This window comes from Rana temporaria, chromosome 3 (genome assembly GCF_905171775.1).
Source record: "Rana temporaria chromosome 3, aRanTem1.1, whole genome shotgun sequence".
Lineage (NCBI taxonomy): Eukaryota > Metazoa > Chordata > Amphibia > Anura > Ranidae > Rana > Rana temporaria.
This window is the reverse complement of record NC_053491.1, coordinates 312,717,248-312,742,198: the sequence shown is the minus strand read 5'-3', so window position 1 is coordinate 312,742,198 and position 24,951 is coordinate 312,717,248. Positions and strand designations below refer to the sequence as shown.

The following is a 24,951-nucleotide window of genomic DNA, read 5'->3' as shown; positions in this document are numbered from 1 at the left end:
GGCACTAGAGAATCAGCGAACGGCGATTGGCTGAGTCGCTGTCGGTCACCGCTGTGCAAAAAGCTGTGATTGGAGGTGAGCTGGGCATGCGTGCAAAGTAAAAATGGCAGCTACCATAGTGAGAAACATCGGGTCAAAGCTGGGCAAGAACCTGAGGGAGGTCAGGATCCATCTGTGCCAGAGGTCTCCGGCGAGTCAGGGGGTCAGGTGAGGACGGAGGGGGGTGCAGGGTTTCAGGACTGGGCTGAGGTAGTGAAGGGACAGATGTGTCACCTTCCTGGCAATGTCATAGAGGCTGCATGTAGACTGCCAGTGTTGTCATTGAAAAACATGTGAGGGGAGAGATGTTCCTACACAAAGCTCCAGAGTCATTCAGACATGCAGCACGTTCGTTTGTATATGCAAACATCCTAGAACTTTTTTTATTTATTTTTTACCGCTGTCGGCTTGAGCAGAGAACTCTTCATAGAATCGGGAAAATGGTTTGTTAAAGAGGAAGTAAACCCTCTAATACATTTCTTTAAAAAAAAAAAAAAAACCTTCAAGAGAAAGTCATAATGAGCTAGTATGCATAGCATACTAGCTCATTATGAATTACTTACCTGAGATTGAAGCGACTCTCGTTCCTCTCTGCCGCCATGATACCCGAGTGACTTGCGGGTATCGAGGCTACGGCACTGTGATTGGACAGAGCCACGATGACGTCACTCCTGCGCATGCGTGTGGGAGCCATCAGTGACGGCACGATCGCCTTCACTAACTGCACGTCATGCGCGCCGTAGACATCGGTGCAGTCTTTTTAGCGAATATTTCCTAAACGGTGTAGTTTGAGATATTTCTTGGACCTACAGGTAAGCCTTAATCTAGGCTTACCTGTAGGTTAAAGTGTTCTGTAAGGGTTTACAACCACTTTAAGATCGCAAGGGGGAAAAGAATCATGATCTCGATTCTTAAGGATCAATTGTGCAGCTCTAGTGTACGCTCTAGTGTAGTGCTCTAGTGTACGCACATAACCCCTTACATGTCTACGCATGGATGTTTGTTTCTGTACGTGTGTAAACAAAGCACTGAAACTGTGTTTGGGCTCTTGCACACGGACACCTATAAAAACGACAACGTTTTCTTTTAAACTGATCTAAATGCAGCCTGTTGTCTTTAATGGGCCTGGGTACACAGGCATGTAAACGTATGCTGTATATAGATCAGTAAAAAAAATACAAAAATCAGCTGCGCACAACCCAAGAAAAGCTAGAATACGTTTTTTTTTTTTTTTTTTTTTTTTTTAATGCAATGATTTTCTGGCAGCTTCCTTGGCTGAAAACGATAGGAGGGTTTACTTCCACTTTAAATGTGGTGGCTGCATTCGTTTTTTTTTTTTTTATAGCCTTTTGTTGTTCTTTATTTTCACCTGATGATCCAGCCACACACTTTGGGGTTGATTTACTAAAGGCAAATCCACTCTGCACTACAAATGCACTTGAAAGTGCAGTCGCTGTAGACCTGAGGGGAAGATCTGAAATGAGGGGAATCTCTGCTGATTTTATCATCCAATAATGTGCAAGCAAAAATGCTGCTTTTTATTTCTCAAGTCATCTTCCAGGACGGCACCTTGAGAGTAGACTGGCTCCACCTGACAGGAAACACAATCAGAAAGAGGTTTAAAAGCCCCGCCCCTCCCCGTGCACCTCAGTTATTGATTGTGTTTCCCCCAGCGAAACGGTTTATTATTTTCTTTGTAAGACCTAAAGCCTGGGGCTGGTGGTCCCCCTCCAGGTACTGAGCAGTGGGTCCTGGGAGGCCGTCCTTGCTTCAGCTAAGGGTGTAATGCCCGTCCCGGGGGGTTTTCCCCGTGTGATAGGGGGGGGGGGGGGGAGGAAGAATTGAAAACAAATACCCCCCTTTTCCTTTCTGTAGGAATCCCTGGGATAGTGGCTATCCCAGTACTCCTAATTGGCCATGTTCCCTCTCCTCCAGGACTCCTTACCTGCTGGGCGGGTGTGAGGGCTTCCTCAGCGTGGGATCCGGTGTGCTGTCCTCCCGGGGACATTTTCGAATGGAGCCAGCAGTCGACTCCGCGTCACAGGCGGCGTGCAGTGATAACGAGTTTCCGCTTCCGGTCTTCACCAAGATGGCGGCCGCCAGCGGCGTCGGCTCCTCGCTGTTTACAGGGCTGCAGCAAGGAGAAGAGTGGCGCCTGTACGATTGCGCTATGGAGCGCGAGGATCGTCCGTCAGCGACCGCTGCCGAGGACACCGCCAAGGGTGAGTCTGCCTCAGAATGTCAGGGGGGCATATTGGACTGGGTCCTCTCCCTCCCCCCCCCCCCCCCCTCCTCCTCACCCACTTGTATGGACTGTGATGTGTTTTTCTCTCCCCTTGCAGGGGAGGAAGTTTCTGCCCAGGGGGAAGCTACTAATCTCTCTTTAAAACACACTTCCAAAACCAAGAGGTGTGGTAACTGTAGCGTTAAGCTGGCTGCAGATTACTCCAAACTTCTTTGTGCCAAATGCATACAAAAGCTTGCGGGAAAGGAAACTTCCCTTATGAAGGAATTCCTAACTGTCCAGTCCCAAATGCTTTCCACATTAAAGGAATTTAAGGACACCTTAAAAAAAAGGGGATCCTGAGCCCCTGGCAGCCGGCCCCTCTTCTCAAGAGAGCTCATCCACCCCAGGGCCACGAGTTTCCAGGGCTAGGGAGTCTCTTCTATCCGACACCGAGGATTCAGAGGCTCCAGAAGATGGGGTGATTGATAGTCAAACTGAGGATGAGGATGCCAGATCAGGCAAATACATTTTTTCTGCAGATGACATGGGGGGGGGGTCTGCTGTCTATGCCTCTGAGGGAATCCAGCAGCCAGCAGAGCTGGTGTCGGCTCAGGACAGAATGTACCAGGGTCTAGCTAAACCCCAGCCAAAGGTTATCCCAGTCCATCAGTCGCTTAAAGATATAGTTCTGAGGGAATGGGCTGAGCCTGAAAGAAGCTGCTAAGGTACAAGACCTGGAAGAGGCGCTGTCCCTTTAAGGAGGAATTGGAAAATACATTTTTTAAAATTCCTAAATTAGATGCATCCCTAGCCCAACTCTCCAGGCAGTCTGACCTCTCGTTTGAGGATGCAGGGAACTTAAAGGATTCCTCTGACAGGCGGGCAGACACCTTCCTTCGCAGGGCCTGGGAGGCTAATGCGGCCGCCCTTGGACCCGCCTTGGCCTCATCCTGCATCGCTAGGAATGCAGATACCTGGTTGACCAGACTTCTGGAGCATGTACCTCAGACCTCCAAGTTTAAAGAAATTAGAGATTCTCTTACAGTCATAGGCAGCGCGGTAGCCTATCTAGCAGACGCATCGATTGAAACAGTTCGATCCTCTGCTAAGACGGGTGCTCTCGTCAACGCCGCCAGAAGGGCGGTATGGCTCAAGACGTGGGAAGGTGATCTTGCCTCCAAGACCCGTCTATGTGCCCTGCCCTTTGAAGGCACTCTTCTCTTTGGGACAGGACTAGATCAAGCTCTAACAAGGGCCTCAGAAAAGGGGAAACGGTTCCCCCCAAAACCTAGACCTAACAGGAGAAGATTTTTTCGAGGCCCCCAGAATAAAAACCGACCTTCTGACCGAAGATCGGCCTTTAATAAACGATGGATCGCGGGAAAGGATAAGCCAAAAGGGGGTATCCTTTTCCCCGATCCCAAACCCGCAGGTAAGGACTCCAAGTGACTTAAGAGTCGGGGGGAAGACTCTCCCAATTTTTTCCAGCCTGGGAGAGTATAACGCGGAGTCCTCACATTTTGCAAATAGTGAGGGAAGGTTACAGATTGGAATTCTGCCAACTCCCCCCCCCCCCCCAATATTTCTCCTCACTCATCTACCCCAAGATCCCCTCAAGGCAGCTGCCCTTCTGGGAAATGTGACAGATCTAGCCCAGCAGGGAGTCATAGTCCCAGTTCCGCTAGAACAACAGGGTCAGGGGGTGTACTCACATATTTTTGTGGTGCCCAAACCTTCGGGGAAGTTTCGATTGATCATAAATTTTAAGACCTTTAAATACCTTTCTCCTCTACAAGAGGTTCCGCATGGAAAACATTTACAGTCTCAAGGGACTGTTGTTAGGAGTCTTTATGATAACTATAGACCTGAGGGACGCCTACCTCCATGTCCCAATCTTCTGGGACCATCAGAGGTTCCTCCGATTTGCCATTGCCTCCCCTCAGGCGATTCAGCACTGGCAGTTCACCGCACTCCCCTTTGGTCTGGCCTCCAGCCCAAGAGTTTTCACGAAAGTCCTGGCAGAGGTGGTCGCCTTTCTACACCTGAAAGGGATCTCCCTTGTCCCCTACCTGGACGACCTACTGCTTTTCAACCCCAGCCGAGAGCTTCTTCTCTCGGACCTGACCACCGTCCTGACTACTCTGGAATCTTTAGGATGGATTGTAAACAGAGAAAAATCTTCTCTCCTCCCAGAACAGAGAAAAATGTATCTGGGGTTCCTAATAGATTCCTTAGAGAAAAAGCTGATTCTTCCCGAGGACAAGATCCAGAGACTCAGGTCAGTGGTCAGGTCCGTCATGGGTTCAATAGAAATTTCCCTCAGGCAGATCATGAGGTTACTGGGACTGATGACCTCATGCATCCCAGCGGTCCCGTGGGCCCAGCTTCATTACAGAACCCTGCAGGCCTTCCTGCTCTCCTCCTGGGACGGGAAGGACTCATCCCTAGACTCCAGGGTCAGCATCCCAGAGTCTGTAAAATGCACACTGGGGTGGTGGCTCATTCCTCAGAATTTGGAGGAAGGCCTTCCATGGAACCAGACAAATCCTCTCAGGATAACCACGGATGCCAGCTCCTGGGGGTGGGGAGCCCACATGTCGGGTCTCCAGGCCCAGGGGTCCTGGGATCGACAGCAAAGCAGGTCCTCTTCCAACTTCCGCGAATTATTAGCGGTCGGGAAGGCCTTGGAGGCGTTCGAGGAGAGAGTCATGAACCAAGAAATACAGATTCTCTCCGACAACGCAACCACGGTGGCGTTCATAAATCACCAGGGAGGCACCAGGTCCTGTTCCCTCCTAAGGCTGTCCTTAGAAATTCTGGGTTGGGCAGAACAGAGAGTCCTCTCCCTTTCAGCAATCCACATCAGGGGAGTCCTAAACCTAGAAGCGGACTTTCTAAGCCGCCAACCCATCCTCCAGGGGGAGTGGGAACTAAATCGAGAAGTCTTCGACTGGGTTCGACATAGTTTCGGCAACCCAGAAATAGACCTCTTCGCGAACAGGAAGAACAGGAAGGTGGAAAGATTCTTCTCCCTCTCCCGGGATCAGGGATCGGAGGGTGTGGACTCGTTGGCCCAGGCCTGGACATTTCATCTAGCCTATGCCTTCCCTCCCCTGAGTCTGATCCCAAGGGTCCTACAGAAGCTGAGTCGCTCACGAGGGAAGCTGATCCTGATCGCTCCCTGGTGGCCCAAAAGAGCTTGGTTCCCAATGTTAGAACGCTGGTCAGTTCTCCCCCCCCCCCCCCCCCCCTTCCTCTCCCGGTCCGAGTGGACCTTCTGCGGCAGGGACCGATCTTTCACCCAGAGCCCGACTTTTTCAGTCTGACGGCCTGGTACTTGAGAGGTGGAACCTGCAGCGGAGAGGGTGTTCGGAGAAGGTAATAAATACCCTTTTGGCTAGTCATAAGGAGGTCACTAGAAAAATCTATGCTAAGACCTGGGGAGTTTTTTCACGCTGGTGCGCAGCAAGGCAAGCCCCACTACCTGAAATATCTGTCATCCTGGAATTTCTTCAGGAAGGAGTTGATCTAGGACTAGCCACAAGAACCTTAAGAGTACAAGTAGCCGCCTTGTCCTACTTTTTAGACAAGAGGCTGGCCCTGGATCCGCTGATCAAGAGGTTCCTGTCGGCTAGGGATAGGTTATCCCCTATTCAAATCTCCAGGGTTCCCCCCTGGGACCTCACCTTGGTACTAGACCATTTATCCAAACCTCCGTTTGAACCGATAGACAGCATTCCGGTTAGGCTGTTGACATTTAAATTCTCCTTTCTTCTGGCTATTACTACGGCCAAAAGGATAGGAGACATGCAAGCGCTCTCAATCAAAGAGCCTTATTTTCGTCTTTTTGAAGACAGGGTAGTCCTAAGTCAGGATCCCCTGTACCTACCTAAAGTGGCAACGAAATTTCATAGGTCACAAAAAATTATTCTTCCTTCATTTTGCGCAAACCCACAGAATGAAAGGGAAAAGACCTTTCATTGTTTGGATGTAAGACGCTGTTTGTTAAGTTATTTAGAAAGGGTGAGCGAGTTCAGACGCTCATCTCACTTGCTAATTAATTTTTCAGGACAGAAAAAGGGGTGCCAAGCATCTAGAGCCTCTATATCTAGGTGCATAAGACAGGCAATTTCATTAGCATACATTAAGGCTGGCAAAACAGTACCTAAAGTCAAGGCACATTCCACGAGATCTATAGCAACCTCCTGGGCAGAGAGAGCAGGAGTTTCAGTGGAACAAATCTGTAGATCAGCAACGTGGTCAAGCCAGAACACCTTTCTCAAACACTGAGTGGAACTTCTGTCACCCCAAGACTTGACGTTTGGCAGAAGAATCCTGCAGGCAGTTGTCCCGCCCTAAGGTAGGCCTGAGGGTTACTTGCTTATTATTTTAAGGTGCCGTCCTGGAAGACGACTTGAGAAAATACCAGTTACACTTACGGTAGCTGTTTTTCTGTAAGTCTTACAGGACGGCAGGCCTATTTCCCACCCTGAGGAATTTATATGGTTTGTATTTTTATATACTGGTTCCCGTGCTCTAATGGTGGTTACTGTATCACTAACTGAGGTGCACGGGGAGGGGCGGGGCTTTTAAACCTCTTTCTGATTGTGTTTCCTGTCAGGTGGAGCCAGTCTACTCTCAAGGTGCCGTCCTGTAAGACTTACAGAAAAACAGCTACCGTAAGTGTAACTGGTGTTTTTCCTTGCATGTCCCCCTCAGATATACAGTGACTGCACTTCCAAGTAAGTAAAAGCCCGTAGACACAATCGGATAGTCCGACAACAATTGTCCGACGGACGTGTTTTGTCGGAATTTCCGACAACAAATGTTGGCTGTGCATGCTCTCAAATTGTCCGTCAACAAATGTGTTACGTCGGATCATCCGATCATGTGTACACAAGTCCGTCTGACTAAAATCCAAAGTACAAACGCGCATGCTCCGAACCAATGCTAACCATAAGACAACATTACCAGAAGTTGCCCAAAGGGTGGCGCTAAAGAGCAAAGAAAAACCACGTAGTACGTCTTTTGCGTCGCTACGTTCGTGTTTGTTGGCTGAAAATGTTCTACCGTGTGATGATCCGATGCCATACCAAGTTCACGGAAAATGCCCCTTCGGACCAAAATCCACAGATTTGTCTAATGGAAGTCCGATCGTGTGTATGAGGCTTTAGATGTTCTAGCAGATTTAGATGAAGTTGACATTTAAAGTGGAATTCCAGGCTAGAACTAACTAAGCTCCAAGCTGCTCCTACCTGCTTCTAACAGCTATACTTTCTACCCTGTAGAAAAGGGGTGTCAAACTCCATTTCATAGCGGCCGCGTCAGCAGTATAGTTGCCCTCAAAGGGCCGGTTTCATATCTGGGGTGTGTTTCGTACAGAGTGCGGAGTTCATGAGTTTGTTCTGTACAGAGTGTAGTTTCAGGGGTGCCATATAAACAGTACAGGGTTCAGGGGTACAGCAGTGGTCATCAACCCTGTCCTCAGTGCCCACTAACAGGCCAGGTTTTATGTATTACTTTGGGGAGATGCAGACTAGAATACTGCAATCACTGAGCAGCAAATTATATCACCTGTGATGTATTTTAGTTATCTTGCAAACCTGGCCTGTTAGTGGGCCCTGAGGACAGGGTTGATGACCACTGATGTACAGAGAGTAGTTTCAGCAGGGCCCTATACACTAAGTGCAGGGTTCAGGGGTGTGCTATGCACAGTGTGCAACCCCAATGGAGTTCCGCCAAATTCCAGCTGGAAAAACTGGGTGTGAGGGCCATGACAATACCTGGCAGGCCGGATTCAACCAGTGGCATTCTTTAGGGAAGAGATGGAATGCCTGGGTGGTGATGTCACCCATAGGATTACTATGAGGCATCCGTTGTCGTCTGTCCCTCCTCTCCCCAGATGCTGGGAGCTGATCACGTGACCGGAACAGAGCTCCCTGAGAATAGGTAAGTATATGCATCTTTCTTCAGGGTAGTTAGAAGGGGGGTGGGAGCAGTTTTATGCTTAGTTCTAGCCTAGAGTTCTATTATAAGACCCCTTTCCCCCCTCACCTTCCAGGACAGCTACTTGAGAGATGATTGGCTCCGCCCTCTACAGGAAACACAAATCAGATAGAATTTAAAAGGCCCCTCCCTTTCATCTGACCTTCAGTTTTTTTGTGTTTCCAGAACCTCCAGGAGCACTGACACGTTTTTGTTTTCCTAGGTCTGGTAACTGTGGTTGGCGGACCCCCCTGCTCTGGAAACATCCAGTACTGGTTGTGGCTGAGTACTGGATGTGTTCAGTCCCTGTTTTTGGCCAGAAGGGTTCCCTGTTGTTGAAGGGTCTTGCTCACCTGCAAGGGTAAATGGCAACTTCCTTCAGGTTCTCCCCAGCTCTGCTGGTGGAAACCTTGTCTTCCTCAGCTTCACCGAGGTGTACCAAAATGGCATCGGAGGACTTTCGGTGACGCGGCAAGATGGCACCGGGACCGGAAGTCACGTGACACATTTTCTGGCGCAGTGTTCATAAGGACCATGGCGCAGTACACTGAGGACATGCTGCCTGGTACGGCAGCCTATTCTCTTCGGCCGTTTACCAATGGAGCTTGAAGATAGGCCTGAGGAGGGAGCACCCGCTTAGATGGAACCAGCGTCAGCCTCCGGTTCCCATACTACCCCCAAGGTAAGCCCTTGTCTGTGATTATGCAGCAGGGGACCTTTTTTCCTTATGGCTCTTGTTTCTGTTATTTTTCTAGGATAGACAGATGAAAAAGGAATGCGGAAACTGTAGAGTCAAGCTGTCTGATGGATATAAAAAAAGTTTTTTGTGAAGATTGTTTTCCATCTAGGGCTAGTTCAGAGACTTCCTCTTTTAAAGAGCTATTGTCTTCTATGAAGGAGGTGGTAGCCTCCTTCCGGTCTTTCAGTGACAGGGCAGCAGGTCTGGGACCTTCTTCCTCTAGTCCCAGGACTCAAGAACCCTCAGTTAGACCCCCCTCCTCGGTCCGAGATCAGTGATTCACACTATACCTCAGATCCGGAAGAAGGGGGAGAACTAAAGCTCCTCATCTGATGGGGATTCTACATCAGTGGGGGAGGCAGGTAACCTTAAGTTTCTTTTTCCAGTAGAGAAAATTGATGAGCTTTTGAAATCAATTTATACCTCTGAACAGATTGAGATACAACAGCAAATCCAATCTACGCAGGATAGAATGTATAGGGGGCTTCAGGGGAAGAAGTCAAGGACTTTCCCGGTTCACCAGTCACTTAAGGATATGATTCTGTCAGAATAGAAAGGAGGACGTTCCAATCTAAAGGGCACAAATGATTTCCTTTTCAATCTGAAATCAAAGAAACTTTCTTTAAATGTCCTAAGCTAGATGCCCCTATGTCACAGGTTTCTAAGAAGTCAGACCTGTCCTTTGACGATTCAGGGGTCCTGACGGAGCAAATGGATAGGAAGGCTGATTCTTTGCTACATAAGGCCTGGGATGCTTCAGCTTTATCCTTGGGTCCAGTTGTAGCATCGACCTGTGTGGCTAGGAATCTAGATGTATGGGTTCAGCGTCTGGATGAGCTCCTTTCGTCTGACACCCCCAAAGTGGAGATTAGGGAGTCCCTCCCACTCATTGCTAATGCAGTAGCCTTCTTAGCTGATGCAGCTGCATCCTCTGTGAAAGCTGCAGCTAGGTCTTCTGCTCTCATTAATTAAGCCAGACAAGCAATCTGGCTTAAGTCTTGGGAGGGGGACCTGGTCTCCAAGAACAAGCTCTGCTGCATTCCCTTTGAAGGCAAGCTCTTATTCGGTTCCTCCTTGGTGGAGGTCCTAGCTCGTTCCTCTGAGAAGAGTAAACGGTTCCCTTCTTCTCAAAAGAATAAGCCACAGAATAAAAACTTTTCGTGGTTTCCAAAACCAAGCAAATTTTGGAACCAACAGACAACAGGTGAAGAAAAAGTGGTCTTTTAACAAAGATAAGCAGAAGAATGGGATTCTCTTTACTGCTTCAGCCCCTTCCAAAAATCCCCAGTGACGCCAGGATAGGGGGAAGGTTGTCCCACTTCGTCAAGGAATGGGAAAAGATTTCCAACAATTCCTTTATCCTTCAAACATTGGAAAGGGGTTACAGGTTGGAATTCAAAAATTTTCCACCCCAAAGATTTTCTTACTCATCAGCCGACAAACCAAGAGAGACGGCAAGCCACGTTTCCATGTGGGAAACAGAAGGGGTCATTTCCCCTGTCCCGGAAAATCTAAAATTCAGGGGATTTTATTCCCATGTCTTTCTGGTTCAGAAAGCCTTCGGCGGCTTCCGGATGGTCATCAATTTGAGCGTCCTGAACAAGTATATTCTCTACAAACGTTTCCAAATGAAAAACATTTACTCTGTGAGGAATCTGTTATGGCCAGAGGTATTCATGGTTACCCTGGATCTTCAGGACTCTTATCTTCATGTTCCAATCTGCCAGAACCACCGAAAGTTCCTCAGATTTGCGATTCTCATGGACAACGGGCCTAGTCATTGGCAGTTCTATGCCCCCCCTTTCGGTCTCTCGGCAGCGCCCAGAATTTTTACAAAGATCATGGCCGAAGTCATGGCCTTTTTTCGGATACAAAGTGTATTGATCGTCCCATATCTGGACGATTGTCTGATCTTTGCCTGAGACAAAGAATCCCTTATCCGGGTTCTGTGGACCTTTCAGGATCTAGGGTGGAAAGTCAACCAACGGAAGTCTTGTCTGGTACCCTCCCGGAACATACATTTTCTGGGTTATTTAATAGACTCTGTTGCCCAGGAAGAAACATTTTCTGAAGAGAGAGTTTTAAAACTTCTTCTCTCCGTGCAGGCCTTCAGATTGCTCCCAAAGACCTTGCTTTGGCGGGTCATGCAGTTATTGGGTTTAATGACCGCAGCCATCCCAGGAGTTCCCTGGGCCCAATTGCACTCCAGACCCCATTCAGGCGTTTCTCTTACACCATTGGGATCACAGGAAGGATTCTCTGGATCAACTAGTTCAACTTCCAAGAGAGGATTCTCTCAATCTCTCCTGGTGGGAGCAGCGGGAACACATGCAGGGAGGGAAGAACTGGGCGCAACATGCTCCAGTGAAGGTTACCACAGACGCCAGCAAGGGGGCACTTGTTCAAAGTCACTCCTAACGCTATCATAGCAGATTCTTTCCTGGGAGGAAATCGATGTCACCTAGATCAGTCCACATCAGGGGTTCGGAGAATACGCTGGCGGACTATCTGAGCAGGGTGAGCGTAAGTTCCAGAAGATTGTGCTAAGATGGGGTCTTCCTGCAGTGGATCTTTTTGCCTCCAGTCTCAACAGAAAACTGCAGAGAGAGAGAGAGTCCTTAGGAACGAATGCTCTCTCCTTCCCGTGGGATTTCGCTCTGGCCTACGCCTTTCCTCCTTTTCCCCTCATACCTCTGGTAGTTCGGAAAATTATTCAGGATCGGGCAGAAGTGGTTCTGGTGGCCCAGGAGGAGTTGGTTTTCCTCTCTGAAGACCCTCTCTGTGGATCTTCCCTGGCCCCTGCCAGAGCGGAAGGATCTACTCCATCAGGGACCAGTGTTGCATCCAAACCCACAGACCTTTCATTTGACGGCCTGGAGGCTGAGCGGCGCATCTTACAGTTGAAAGGATGTTCAAAGAAAGTTATTCAAACTATCCTGGACAGCCGCAAGTTGGTAACTAGAAGAATCTATGGGAAAGTTTGGAAAACTTTTTGTTCCTGGCAAAGGAAATCCAGTTTAGATTATTTTTCTACTCCCTGTGTTTTAGACCTTTCTCCACTCCTTTGTGTAAAAAATCTGTCAACAAGAGGCTAGCGGAAGATCTTTTAGTCAGGAGGTTTCTTTCAGCCAGATCTAGACGTGCTCCCAGGGTAATCAAGCATGTGCCTCCTTGGGATCATTAGTGCTTAATGCTCTTACAAGGGCTCCGTTTGATCCTTTGCATGAAGCTTCCCTAAAATGTATTTCCTTGAAGATCTCCTTCCTTTTGGCTATTGCATCAGGGAGAAGGATTTCTGATCTGAAGTTCCTTTTCTGTAAAGACCCCTTCCTGAGGATTTTAGAGGACAGGGTAGTGATCAGGCCTGATCCTTCCCATTTGCCCAAAGTTTCTTAGAACTTTCATAGGTCCCATGAAATAATCCTTCCTAGTTTCTGTTCCTCTCCCAAAAATGCGGAAGAGAAAAGATTTAGTTTTTTTAGATGTAAAGAGATGTCTTCTGCTTTACCTAGTGAAATCCAGTGGGTTTAGGAGTTCCTCCTAGCTGTTAGTATTGTTCAGTGGCCCCAACAAGGGATCCAAAAGCTCTATTGCTAGGCCGATTAGGGAAGCGATTTGTGAAGCGTACGAAGCGTCAGGTCGTAGTCCTCCTTCTAGAATTAGGGCTCATTCCATAAGATCCATGGCTACGTCATGGGCAGGAAGAGCGGGAGCATCATGAGAGGAAATTTCTAAAGCTGCTGTCTGGTCCTCTTCTTATGCATTTGTCAAACCTAGAGATCAGATGCTTTCCAGCCAGGACCTCTCCTTTGGTAGGAAAGTGCTTCAGGCTGTTGTCCCTCCCTAAGGTATAGTGTCTTGCTTATCCCCTCAAGTAGCTGTCCTGGAAGGTGAGGGGGGAAAACCCCCGTTAGACTTACCGGTAACGGTATGTCCAGGAACCCTCCATGACAGCATCTATATTCCCACCCTATTTTTCTTTCACCTGATGGTGTGTTTTTTTATGTTTTTCCTCTGCCAAGTGCACTTTGGTGGAGGTTTACTTGATCTTCTAAACAACTGAAGGTCAGAGGAAAGGGAGGGGCCTTTTAAATTGTATCCGATTTGTGTTTCCAGTAGAGGGCGGAGCCAATCATCTCTCAAGTAGCTGTCCTGAAAGGTTCCTGGAAATACCGTTAGCGGTAAGTCTAACAGGGGTTTTCACACAGGGAGTGGCATCGGCGGGTTAACTGCTGCTATTTTTAGCGGCGCTTTACCGTAATTTTTGCTGAGGTTTTCGGCCTCTAGCTGGGCACTTTTAACCCCTGCTAGAGGGCAAAAAGGGTTAAAAGCACCCTCAAAGTGCCGCTGCATTGGCGCTTTGCCGGCGGAACAGCCGCGCTGCCCATTCATTTCAATGTACTTACCGCTCTAAAGATGCTGCTTGCAGGAGTGTTTTTTTTTTTTTTGTCCTGCCAGCACATCGCCTCAGTGTGAAAGCACTCGGGCTTTCACACCGAGACTGCAGGGGGGCTGTTTTTCAGGCACTTTAGGGGTGCTATTTTTTTAGCCCAAAAGCACCTGAAAAACGCCCGTGTTCTTCGGGTGGAAATCTCTAGCCAACACTTGTTAAACAGTTAAAGCATAACAATAATAGCAGATAAATGTTTACAAAAAATAAATAAAAAAATCGCACAAATCAGACTGTTGCAAGCACCTCTTCTCGTGTTGGAGGAACTGAATGCTGCAATATTTCCCTCTGTTTCAACAGTCCCTTGCTGTTGTAGAATATAGGGCACCCACACCTCAGTGATATAATTAAGCCCCTGCTGTAAGTAATGTCCTCACTAGTGGAACAAAAGGTGGAAAAAAAAAAGTCTAGACAGCGCTTGCTCTACCTTGTGTAGTGCCAAATATCAATATTGTAATCCTCTGTCTCTATATCATTTCAGTAACAAACACATTTGCGCTTGATAGCTCGGTCAATTCAATTAATTATTAGATTGACATCTAAAGTGCATACATTAATAACTAAAATGAGCCAAAATCCAATATAAGTGGTGAATTTATCCAGCAATCTATAGAAATTTTAAAATGAAAATTTTTTAGTGCATAAAAGTGATAACTTGTGAAAAACAATGTGTTTTTTTCAAGAAAGTGCTATTGTGCTCTGTTCCAGTGATATCTGTGCATCCACTTTGTGGGGGGCTGTGAATACTCACCAGATATGTTGGACTCCTTTACCATATAGCAAAAGGAGTCTGCTGTGCTTGTAGGTCTTTAGGGGGACCTATCCCACTGCGGTATCCTCCAGTTACTCCTGATGGTGTTGGTTACCTCCAGTTATGACTCCAAAGCTCCAGGATCAGAATTTGAGATATATGGAGAGAGAAACTCATAGTATAAAATCCTCAAAAGATTTCTTGAATGTCGGCATCATACATGTTAAAAATTTATTAAAATTAAATGGCCATATGTAACCTGACTGGATGTCACCGAGAGTAATATCCCCCCTCAAGACCTACAAGCACAGCAGATTCCTTTTGCTATATGGTAAAGGAGTCAAACCTATCTGCGGAGTATTCACAGCCCCCCACTGAGGTGAATGCACAGATATCATTGGAACACGGCTTACAACACCACTGTCTTAAAGTGGATGTAAACCCCTTTTTTTTTTTGTCAAAATGTATAGTATAAGATTTACTATCATCTGTGGCCAGTCTTGCCACACAGAGTTAATCCAGCTCTGAGCAATCCTCCTTTTCTTTGTAAAGTGAAATAAATTGAACAAACAGAGAAACCTGAAGGACCTGTGATTCTTAGAAGTACAGATAAACAAGCTTTGGATGTACTTCTTCTTTAAAGCCCAGAACATTACCCTCCTCACCCACTTTCTTTTTTACCCCAGGGCTCGACAAAATCCGGGTGCCAGGTTGCAATTGTGACTAGAATTAGAGACCTGGGGAAGAAAGCATAGGCCTGCAGAAGGCCGCGGCCTCAAATACGGGCCGGTGCGGCCCAACGCGATCGCGTGGCAGGGGAGGTGGGGGCGCACAGAGACACAGGATACCCCATCCTGTCTCTGTGCGCGCCGGCTGGTAATTGAGGCTGCGGCTTTGCAGCCTTCTGCTTCCTTCTGTACTCTGGCACCATCCTGTGGTGGCTGTTGGCATGACAAGACTAATGGTGCTTACCCTGTGATTTCTCTGCCATCTCCTTCCCTCTAATTGGAACATCCAAACATTATATACATTTTTTTATTCCAACAACCTAGAGAATAAAATGGCGGTCGTTGCAATATGTCACACTGTATTTGCGCAGCGGAAAAATGCACGTTTTTTAATTAAAAAAATAAGACAACAGTAAAGTTGGTCCAATTTATTTTTTTATATTGTTAAAGATAATGTTACACCGATGTTTTAAGTTACAGAGGATGTTTAGGGCTAGAATTATTGCTCTCACTCTTACGATCGTGGCGATACCTCACATGTGTGGTTTGAACAGCGCTTTCATATGCCGGCGCTACTCGCTTATGCATTCGATTCTGTGCGCGAGCTCGGAGGGACGGGGCGCGTTTCTGGCTCCTTACTTTTTTAGCTGGCTCCTAGATTCCAAGCAAATTTTTCAAACCCTGTTTTTACCCCTACCTACCTCATTTCACACATTTTTATTTTAAATACCTTATTTTTGGTTATCCTTCTTTGCACTTTCAGGAATCTAGCCTAGGTGAGATTGCAGCTTCCGGGGATGTTCACAGGTCCCAGGAGGCCTCATCAGGAGGTGTTGGATCTGGTGTGCAGCAGCAGAATAGCAAATCAGAACCCGCTGGATTTCCTGCACATGCTTTTTACATTGATGTGATGTAGTAGTAACACATTTTAGCATGTTACTAAGTGCTTTTTTTTTTTTTTTTTTTCCAGAGACTTTATTGAACAGAACTATGTGGAGCTGAAAAAGGCCAATCCAGACTTTCCTATATTAATCAGAGAATGCTCAGAGGTTCAGCCTAAACTATGGGCAAGATATGGTGAGTATTTGATGACTTTAAACACTGAGTAATACTAAAGGTTCTGCTTTCCATAGAAATCCCTTATGTTTTTCTTTATTCGAAGGACTAAAGTCTTTTACCATCTAATTACACATTTACATAATGTCAAAATAAGTTGGGTATAAAGTCTTTCAATGAATGAGCAATATTGGATAAAAGTGCCCATACATGGCCCAATATCTACGTATTCTATCGTGATGATTTTGGGACATGTAAGAGTTTATAGTATAGAGCAGGGATATGTAATTAGCGGACCTCCAGCTGTTGCAGAACTAAAAGTCCCATGAGGCATAGCAAGACTGACAGCCACAAGCACGACACCGAGGCGGAGGCATGATGGGACTAGAGGAATGGTATAGAGGCATGTCCAGGTGGCGATCATTCCTTCTAGTGAGAACAAGAGGAATATAAATAATACTTTATTATATGAATGACACTTTATCTGTAAACTATACAGGCTTCCTTATGAAGGATTCAATTTGCTGCTTATTTAGCTGCAGTTTCGGAAATGGTTGCTGCCAGTCAGTGGGCTGACCTCATGGACTGCAGAAAAAAAATGGAAGACTGGGATATGTTGTAGCTGTGTTCCATTGAATACCCAATCACATGCAAATAAGCACGAATTTGCATTTCAGATTGAAGTGAACACAATTTAAAGAGAACCTTCACTCGCAATATGTTTTTTCTTTCATATCTTTATTTTGTTGCATCCCACTACCTCCCGATTGCTCACCTAGGCAATTGTGGCATAATGTTTGCCCCACCCCTTCCCGAACCCAGTGTTTCACTTAGGATGGAAGTATCGTTTAAGCGATTGCGCATGGGAAGACACGCAGCAGGTCTCTGCCACGTATTTAGGACCTTGTAAGGTCAACATATGTGCTGCAGGTCTCTGCCAGGCCCAAAATATCTGGCGGACATCTGTATTGCGTCGGCGCATGTGTGAACAGAAGTTTCATGATGGCAACACAAATATCTTCACTTGCAGGGGGAACTCTATGGACTAGTACATTTATTTTTAATCAGATCTGTACTGTTAAAGAAAACATTTTATCATTTTGTTTTACACACGCACGTTGAAGATGAGATGATCTTTTACTTTGCCAAGTGAGCATTGTCTTTAGTAAATCGGCCCTATTGCGTAAGGTCAGACTTCATGTGACCTTCTAAATTAGTCAGAAAAGGCTTTTGTATTTCAAGTGTATGTGGCTGTTTAAGATGCCACCTAAGCCATACCTGCATTGGGTCACACTTGTTAGTTCCCAGCACAGCACATTGCATGCCACAGTTCTAGGCTTTGCACTGTGCAATTTGCCATCCTACCAAGTGGGACTGCTATTTGTAGGGGGTTCAAGAACACTGTATGCAGGGTTCTGTCAATTCCAAAACTCCTGCAGGGGTTTGCCGGCCAAAGAATCATCAATACATCTCCTTCATTACCCCATAGCACCAACAAACCCTTAGGCATGCTGGCAGTTTATGTGAAAATCAAACTTTTTTTTTTTTATCTTTATCATGCCCACCAGTAACCTAATGTTTTTGGCTAGCATTAAAGGGGTTGTAAAGACAAAAATATTTTCCTCTTTAATAAGTCTGACAGTAGCTGATAAAGTAAAAAGTAATGTTTTGCATTATAACTAGTTTGATACCTGTTGAAATCGAGCTGTTTTATTCACCGCCAGCACTCCTGAATCATTATTCTCACTGACTTCCTGGTTTGCGGTGCGCATTCATTCTTGCTACATCACGGCCTAATGGGAACTACAGTTCCCATTAGGCTTAGTCTCCATGCCTGTGAGGGATAAGAGAGCATCTTCACGCAGGGCTGTAGCCATAAGGGAGGGGGTGAGCACATTCTGCTTTCCACCATTCAAAACGGCTCAGATGTTGGTGGAAAGCAAGAAGAGGAGAAACAGGAAATGGCATTTTCAAACCTGGATTACTGTATTTGAGGTCAAAAGGAAAAACGGGGTAAGTGATATTTAAATGCTCTAGCTTACAGCAATCAATTGATCCAATAACGAACTTTTAGTGTTCCTTTAATCCAGTTAAGCTAAATAGAAGTGTTACAATTCCATATTTAACCTGCAGGTGGTGCTGCTATAATAATTTAAAAAAAATTTAACTACTGTATAGTTCTCGGGTCTGGAGAAAAATAAGCTCAGTAGCTATTAAAGGGCTTTACTAAGTAGCATAGTTCGAGTTTGGATTCATATTAATTTCTGAAGGATTAAAGCCGTTTTATAAATATCACAGCCTTTGTGAAATTATATGCAGCAGTGTATTTTGTATGGTTAGTTTAAGTCTAACTGCATGCTGGATATGCATTCATGTAGTCTAAAATGCACAATGCATCACTATATTTTAAACATGCTTAGTTGCTAAAATGACTCTGTTTATCAGCCTGATTCATAATACTACAAATGCTACTGAATGGTCATTTAAATCCCAGATATTTTTATGGCTATTTTGGTTCTGCATGCATGAGAGTTGATCTACTAAAGGCAAATGGTCTGTGCACTGCATGTGCAGAGTTTGCTAGATCTGAGCAAGCAAAATTGCATTTTTTTTTCTTGTCTGTACTTGCAGTGCACAGACTATTTGCCTTCAGTAAATCAATCCCATAGTCTTTTACAATGTACTGTCTCAACAGTACTCCATTGTGTTCAATGCAGGAGCTTGTGCTGCCAGTTTCAATAAACCACATGGGCACTGTGCTTGTCAGTATAGTGGGTACTTTGAGCCATCAGACAGAGAGCATTTAGCCTTCTGAATGGCATTGGGTGCGGTCTATGCATCCTGGTATGTAAAGTCTTCATCTAAATGTAATGTCAGTATGATTTTATTTTTTTCTGGGGTCCTAGTTGAGGCTCCAGAAAAACTTCACACATGCCTGTATAATTAGAGAATGCTTTTTGATATAACGCATACATTTTCTATTTGCAGAATTTGGAAAGGAGGCGAGTGTCTCCCTTAATAATCTAAAGGCTGAACAAGTAGCCAAAGCCTTGGAGTCTGTTGCAAACAGCAAGCCATAATAAATCCCATGTCACCATACCAATAGATACATTTTGCCTTGATGGACTTTGTACAAGATGGTAAAGAACTTTGCATTTTGGACTGTATTGTATCAATCGCATCACAGAAATCAAACTGCATTAAACCATATTTAACTTTATTAGAAAAATATAAACACTTCTTGAACAAATGACAATAAAAAATTCTAAAGTCCCCTCCTTGTGTTCCGGTTTATTCCACAGCTTTATTTCCTTCTGTACTGTGTTCTTTGATCTGCAGGGAAGAACATTTCACATTACAGCCTCAATTTCTAATTAATGTGTTACAATTTCTTTTGATTTTATGTTTCCCTTCCCAGTATGTGGAGAATGTAGAAGCTCATACATTTTTCACTAGACTGGTAAGTTTGTTGTGGATTATGGATTACTATACAAAAAAACCTCTCCCATTTGCCTTAGACACCTCAAATGTAGTAAAACAAAGGATTCTCGCCTACCACAATCGCGTTTTTTTCTGTGATTGGTGGACTGAAGTTTGGGAAATTAAAAAGCGGGAAGGTTCTTAAAGAATTGCTATGTGCTGCAAACCAGATTCACCAGCAGGTTGCACTACAGGTAGAATCTGGAAATAATATCTCCAAATTATTATAGAACCAAGTAGCGAAAAATAAATCCCTTGGGTGATAATGCCTGAAGAGATTGTAAACAGGTTTACAACCAGCTGACCTGCAAACTTGCTCCAAGCAGTGACAGACTTTAAAGCGATTGTAAAAGGTAAAAATAAATAAACATACTTGCTCTGTGCCATAAAATGGCACAGAGCACTCCCAAAACTCCTTCTCGGGTCCCCCACCAGTGCTCCTGGCCCCTCCTCCCTTTGCAGTGCCCGCATGGGAAACTGCTTCCCACGGGGGCACTCGTATGTGCTTGCTCCTGAGAACCACTGATGCGTCAGACAGAGGGACTCAGCCCCGCCCCCACCTCCCTCGTCAATGGCTTTGACAGCACTGGGAGCCAATGGCTCCCGGTGCCCCAGCAAGACCCGGAAGTGAGGGGAGAGAAGAGCTGCAGACGTGCACAGCACTGGATCTGATGAAGGCTCAGGTAAGTGAAAGGGGAAGAATGCCAAGGCCAAAACTTTTTTTTTTTTTTTTTTTTTTTTAATCCTAATGTTCAAAAGGGGGAGAGATTGGGTGGGGATCATCACGGTGCTTGCAAATAATAATTGAAATATATATATATATATATATAAAAAAAAATTGTATAGTTTAATATGAACAAGATTAAAAAGCAAACAAGACAGTTTGCTGAATTATATTATCATATAATTTAACAAACTGTCTTGTTTGGTTTTTAATCTTGTTCATTATAAACTATCCAATTTATTTTTAAATACCAGGTGTTTACCCTAGTCGGATACAATTCTACAAACTATTTTTTTACCCTAATGCAAGTAATGAATTAAGGTGATAAATGTTTAGGTTTAAGAACCAAACCACTTTAAGACTGACTTGAAACAAGCATTCAAGTCAGAACTCCTAACCTGCACACTTGCTTTGAGTCAACTAAACCTGCAGCCACTGGTTCAACAGGCCAGCCAAAGAAATTTTGCATTTTTGCAAGAAAAAAAACTAGCAACTCTTCCTTTAAAAACAAATAGGGAGGTGTTCTGTTTTTGGGTCTCCCGCATCGAGAGCACTTTCGCCAACTCCTCTTCTTTGTCTGCCACCATATAAAGCTGCCTCCTATAGTGGTACATGTGCAGGCTTTCTATTGACGCAAACAGTGCGGCTCAGCCCTGCCACCGCTCCCTTATCATTGGATTGACAGCCGTGGGTCCATCAACTCCTGCTACTCTAACAAAGTCCAGTGAGAGGAGCACCACCGCTCTCGGGCACGGCGTTTGATTGAGATCGGGCTTGGGTAAGTATTTGGAGAAAATGCATTCACCGCATTAAGGTAAAAATCTTTTAAGCCAAAAAAAACCTGAGCTTTTGCAATCACTTTAAGTTACTAGAAACTATACACTCACCACTGAACTGCAGTAGTTCCAGACTGCTTGTATATGTTGTTTAGCTTCTGGATGATCTTTATAGGGTTCTAGAATTTGTAATCCAGAAAGCATTTGGGGGTCTTTTGCCATCTAAACGATAAAAACATTTTAGACAAGATTTCTAACATATTCAAATTAAGTAACTTTCATTATCTCAATGGTCAAGCAAGCAATCATATACAAAGAATGAAGGAGGACCTCTTCATGCATCCAGCACCTTTATAAAACCATTCATGCCTGGCTGTGTGTTTATGTTCTTCCATGCAGAAGGCAATACTAGTACGATCCTAGACTTATCATGGACTGCAGCAGCATTTGGAAGAGGGTAAAACAATCTCAATCCTGTCTAAAATTCATAATTGTTGAAGCATTTGGCCATATCTAGTGTACATTAGCATATGTAATTTGCTGCAGGAATGCATCTTAAAAGGGTAAGTTCATATTTATTTTATTTTTTTAAAGATGAACCAATACCCTACAACAGCGTACTTGCCTCAATGGATGATGAGCTGTCTGTGCCCACACAGCTGGTGTAGCAGTTCAGGGATTTAATGTCCTTCTTCATTTTGTAGGGCTTTTGGGATGGATAACAAAAATTCTGATTGGGCAAAGCGGTGCTGACCAATCAGAATTTCTCTGATCTGTCCTGGAAACCATACAGGAAAAAAAAGGGGAAGAAGAGTGGGGATTTCAAATTCCCAGACCAATACACCGGCTGTGTGGGCACTGACAATTCTTCACCCACGAAGGCAAATACAGGAGGGTGTATGGGGTTTATTTTTTTTTCCTAAAAAGATAAACTTATAATTCAAAGCGCCCCAGTGTGAAAGTAGCCTTACTGAAGGACAAAGCACAAATACTACATTTTACACAACAAAAAAAAAAAAAAAAGAAACATGAGCCGACCACTGAGTATTGGGTTACCTGTGGACAGTAATGCAGGAGGATGATTATTAGATCCAAGCAGCAAAGTGTCACCTGAACATCAGATGTCTCAAGTAATGGGATCACCCTGGAGAGAATCGCATTCTCATGAAGACATTGGCAGTAGACAGGCCCAAGGTCAGCAATGTTACATAATACTGTGAGAACCTGCACAGGTACAGTTTTAACACTTGTTAGGAAGAAAAACAAAAAAAGACACCTTACAAGCAAATGCAAAAACATAAGATAACACTTAGCACATATAGCAGCACTCCTAAGACAAAGAGATATATATATATATATATATATATATATATATATATATATATATATATATAAAAAAAAAACTTTACATTTTAAAACACTTTTGCTCCTTTAAATGGAGGGATACTAAACAATAATTCCGTTTTCTTTTCGTGGGCCCCATTCACACCTTTGTGTTCTGGGAATGTGTGTATTCCCAAATACATGCATAGCACTTGTGGTGCCCTTATTTTTTAATGACACCCCAAATGTGGCTAGCAGATGCTCATTTTGTTGCATGAAAAACACGCAATACGCACTGGCAAAAAAGTTGCAGATGCTACCTTTGTCACCTGTAGCGCAGTTCTTTTAAGTGAATGGTTTGCCCTATATTATTGCTTGATATACAGGCACATGTGCATCCCGCAGATGTGAATGGGGCCTAAAGATTTACTTGTTTGAAATTTGTTTGGCTGCACTGTAACTGGAGATAAGGGCATCTGCCTGTTTGATTCCTTGCTTTTAGTGCCACAGATGATTTCTATGCCTCACTGCACTCAAGTAATCAATGGAGGCTACAAACTGATAGAAGCAGGGAATCCATGCACCAGTTTAAAAAGCTACCTGTTCATCCATATCTTATTTCATAGTAAACTATGGGATGCAAAAACACATCCAGAAAGAATTTGTAGCGACACCCTTGTTCTTATTTTGGCCTGCAGACATGTACTCTATAGCCTGCAGTAAAACTTTGCCATAGACAGATACAAAAAACAAACAAACGGATTGCCCCATCCAAATATGCAAGGTGGATGCAGGAATCCTCCCCATTGTGCTATTGTATTCCAACAGGGAGTTCTCCTCTGTTGTCAGAATACACTAAGACTCGATTCACACCTATGCATGTTGCTTTTTTTTCCCCCTTAAACAAATGCTTTTATTGAACAAAAAGAAAAAATACATACAACAGGCTTTCTTGACAAACATTGTGCATATCAATCAGAATCTCTCAATAAAGGCATAAAACAACGTCCTCCATTATTGTATGTATTAATTCGAGACCAAGTTGTTGGTACCGTGAACAATTGGTCGCATCCATATAGTGTACATGTTGCACTGCAACACACAATCCCCTCCCTGGTGTAGATAAACCGTAGGAGAACCAAGAAGACCCGAAGGCCATATTATGACCATTCCTGATCAAGCGCAGGTTGCGGATTCCCTGAGCCACCTGTCTCATATCTTGTTCTACTTTGAGGGGCACCCCCTATGGGAGTAGACCAGTTTCTTATAGGGCAATACATGATTGACCTCCACTATTCATTGCGAAAACTCTGGTGGATTGGGCCTCAATGCATGTTGCTTTTGAGTGTTTTTGCTGTGCTTGCTGCATTTTTCAGAAGTTTTTACTGTGATTTGCATTTTTGAAAAAAAAAAAAAAAATGTTTACATTTTCTTTAACAACCAGCCATAAACAGGTTAAAAAAAGGAACACTCTGCAGTTCCATTGAATTCTATTACATGCAAAACGCTGCTTTTTGCGGAAAAAAAAAAAAAAAAATCCCTGACCCTTTCCAAAAACGCAGAGGTACAAAAATGCATAGGAAACATGTTAAAAAATTTCCCTGCATTTCTGCAAAATGCATCAAAAAACGCATTAGTGTGAATGGAGCCTTAGTGCCTGCAGCCATTGATTAACTAAACATTTCCCAACATTCCCATTCAAGAGAAGTCAATGATTAGATTGACTTCTCTCAAGTTGTAATGGCAACAGATGCATGGAAATTCCGCTGGCCCCTGCTTAAACTTTCGATCCATCTATGGCCAGCTTTAATCATGGTCTGTCTGCTTCTGGCAGTTTGTTATCGTCAGTGATCACATGGTTGCCGTACAGAAATAAATTATCATTCATAGCTCTTGGTATATGAGAAAAAAGGTATGGGGAACAAATGCCCTTGTTGGTTTCCTTGCCAGCAGCTACAATGCAGATAGGCTGAATGTAATCAAAACAATCCTATAGTGGCTTAGAACTGCCATAACAACTCTAAAAATCATATACACATAGACAGGAAGACTAATGCCTCGTGTACACACAACCATGAAAAAAAAAAATAAAAAAAGTTTTTCCCAACGTGTTCCCTCTCCAGCCTGACATACACACGTTCATGCAAAAAAACGTTCGACCAAAGCGCGGTGACGTACGACAGGACTATAAAGGGGAAGGGGCAGATCCACAAAAGAATTACGCCGGCGTATCTCTTGATACACCGCGTAATTTCAAATTTTGCGCGTTGTATCTTTGTTTTGTATCTACAAAACAAGATACGACGGCATCTCAGATCGATCCGACAGGCGTACGTCTTAGTACGCCGTCGGATCTTAGATGCAATTTTTCGGCGGCCGCTAGGTGGCGTTTCTGTCGAATTCCACGTCGAGTATGCCAATTAGCTAGTTACGGCGATTCACGAACGTACGTCCGGCCGGCGCATTTTTTTACGTCGTTTGCGTTAGGCTTTTTCCGGCGTATAGTTAAAGCTGCTATATGGTGGCGTACTCAATGTTAAGTATGGCCGCCATTCCCACCTCGCATTTTGAATGTTTTACGTCGTTTGCGTAAGTCATTCGCAAATAGGGATTTGCGTAGAATGATGTCACCGTCGTGAGCATTGGCTTGTTCCGGGTTCATTTCGAGCATGC

The 24,951-nt window shown here is 44.7% G+C and overlaps 2 protein-coding genes across 4 annotated transcripts in view; one reads left to right on the top strand and one right to left on the bottom strand.

The window, feature by feature from the left end:
• Positions 1 to 59: 59 nt before the first annotated feature.
• Positions 60 to 19,248, top strand: NDUFA2 (NADH:ubiquinone oxidoreductase subunit A2). Its single transcript, XM_040344828.1, has 3 exons — positions 60 to 207; positions 15,890 to 15,996; positions 18,964 to 19,248. The coding sequence occupies exons 1-3, from the start codon at positions 104 to 106 to the stop codon at positions 19,053 to 19,055; spliced, it is 303 nt and encodes a 100-aa protein (XP_040200762.1). The 5' UTR covers positions 60 to 103; the 3' UTR covers positions 19,056 to 19,248.
• The window catches only part of TMCO6 (transmembrane and coiled-coil domains 6), a 55,603-nt gene continuing 49,827 nt past the window's right edge, over positions 19,176 to 24,951 (bottom strand). For all 3 annotated transcript variants that reach the window (XM_040344819.1, XM_040344821.1, XM_040344820.1), the window contains exons 12-14: positions 22,012 to 22,179; positions 21,067 to 21,177; positions 19,176 to 19,308 (exon numbers count right to left, since the gene is read on the bottom strand). In XM_040344819.1, coding sequence (XP_040200753.1) covers positions 19,267 to 19,308; positions 21,067 to 21,177; positions 22,012 to 22,179 — 321 coding nt within the window. In that variant the 3' untranslated portion in view covers positions 19,176 to 19,266. The remainder of the gene's footprint in view (positions 19,309 to 21,066; positions 21,178 to 22,011; positions 22,180 to 24,951) is intronic.

What these genes read in the sequence shown, in the direction of transcription:
- NDUFA2 (XM_040344828.1), top strand. Translation starts at nt 104, where the DNA reads ATGGCAGCTACCATAGTGAGAAACATCGGGTCAAAGCTGGGCAAGAAC. An exon ending in CCGGCGAGTCAGGGGGTCAG is followed by an intron (nt 208 to 15,889) that starts GTGAGGACGGAG and finishes TTTTTTTTCCAG; the next exon opens with AGACTTTATTGAACAGAACT. An exon ending in TAAACTATGGGCAAGATATG is followed by an intron (nt 15,997 to 18,963) that starts GTGAGTATTTGA and finishes TTCTATTTGCAG; the next exon opens with AATTTGGAAAGGAGGCGAGT.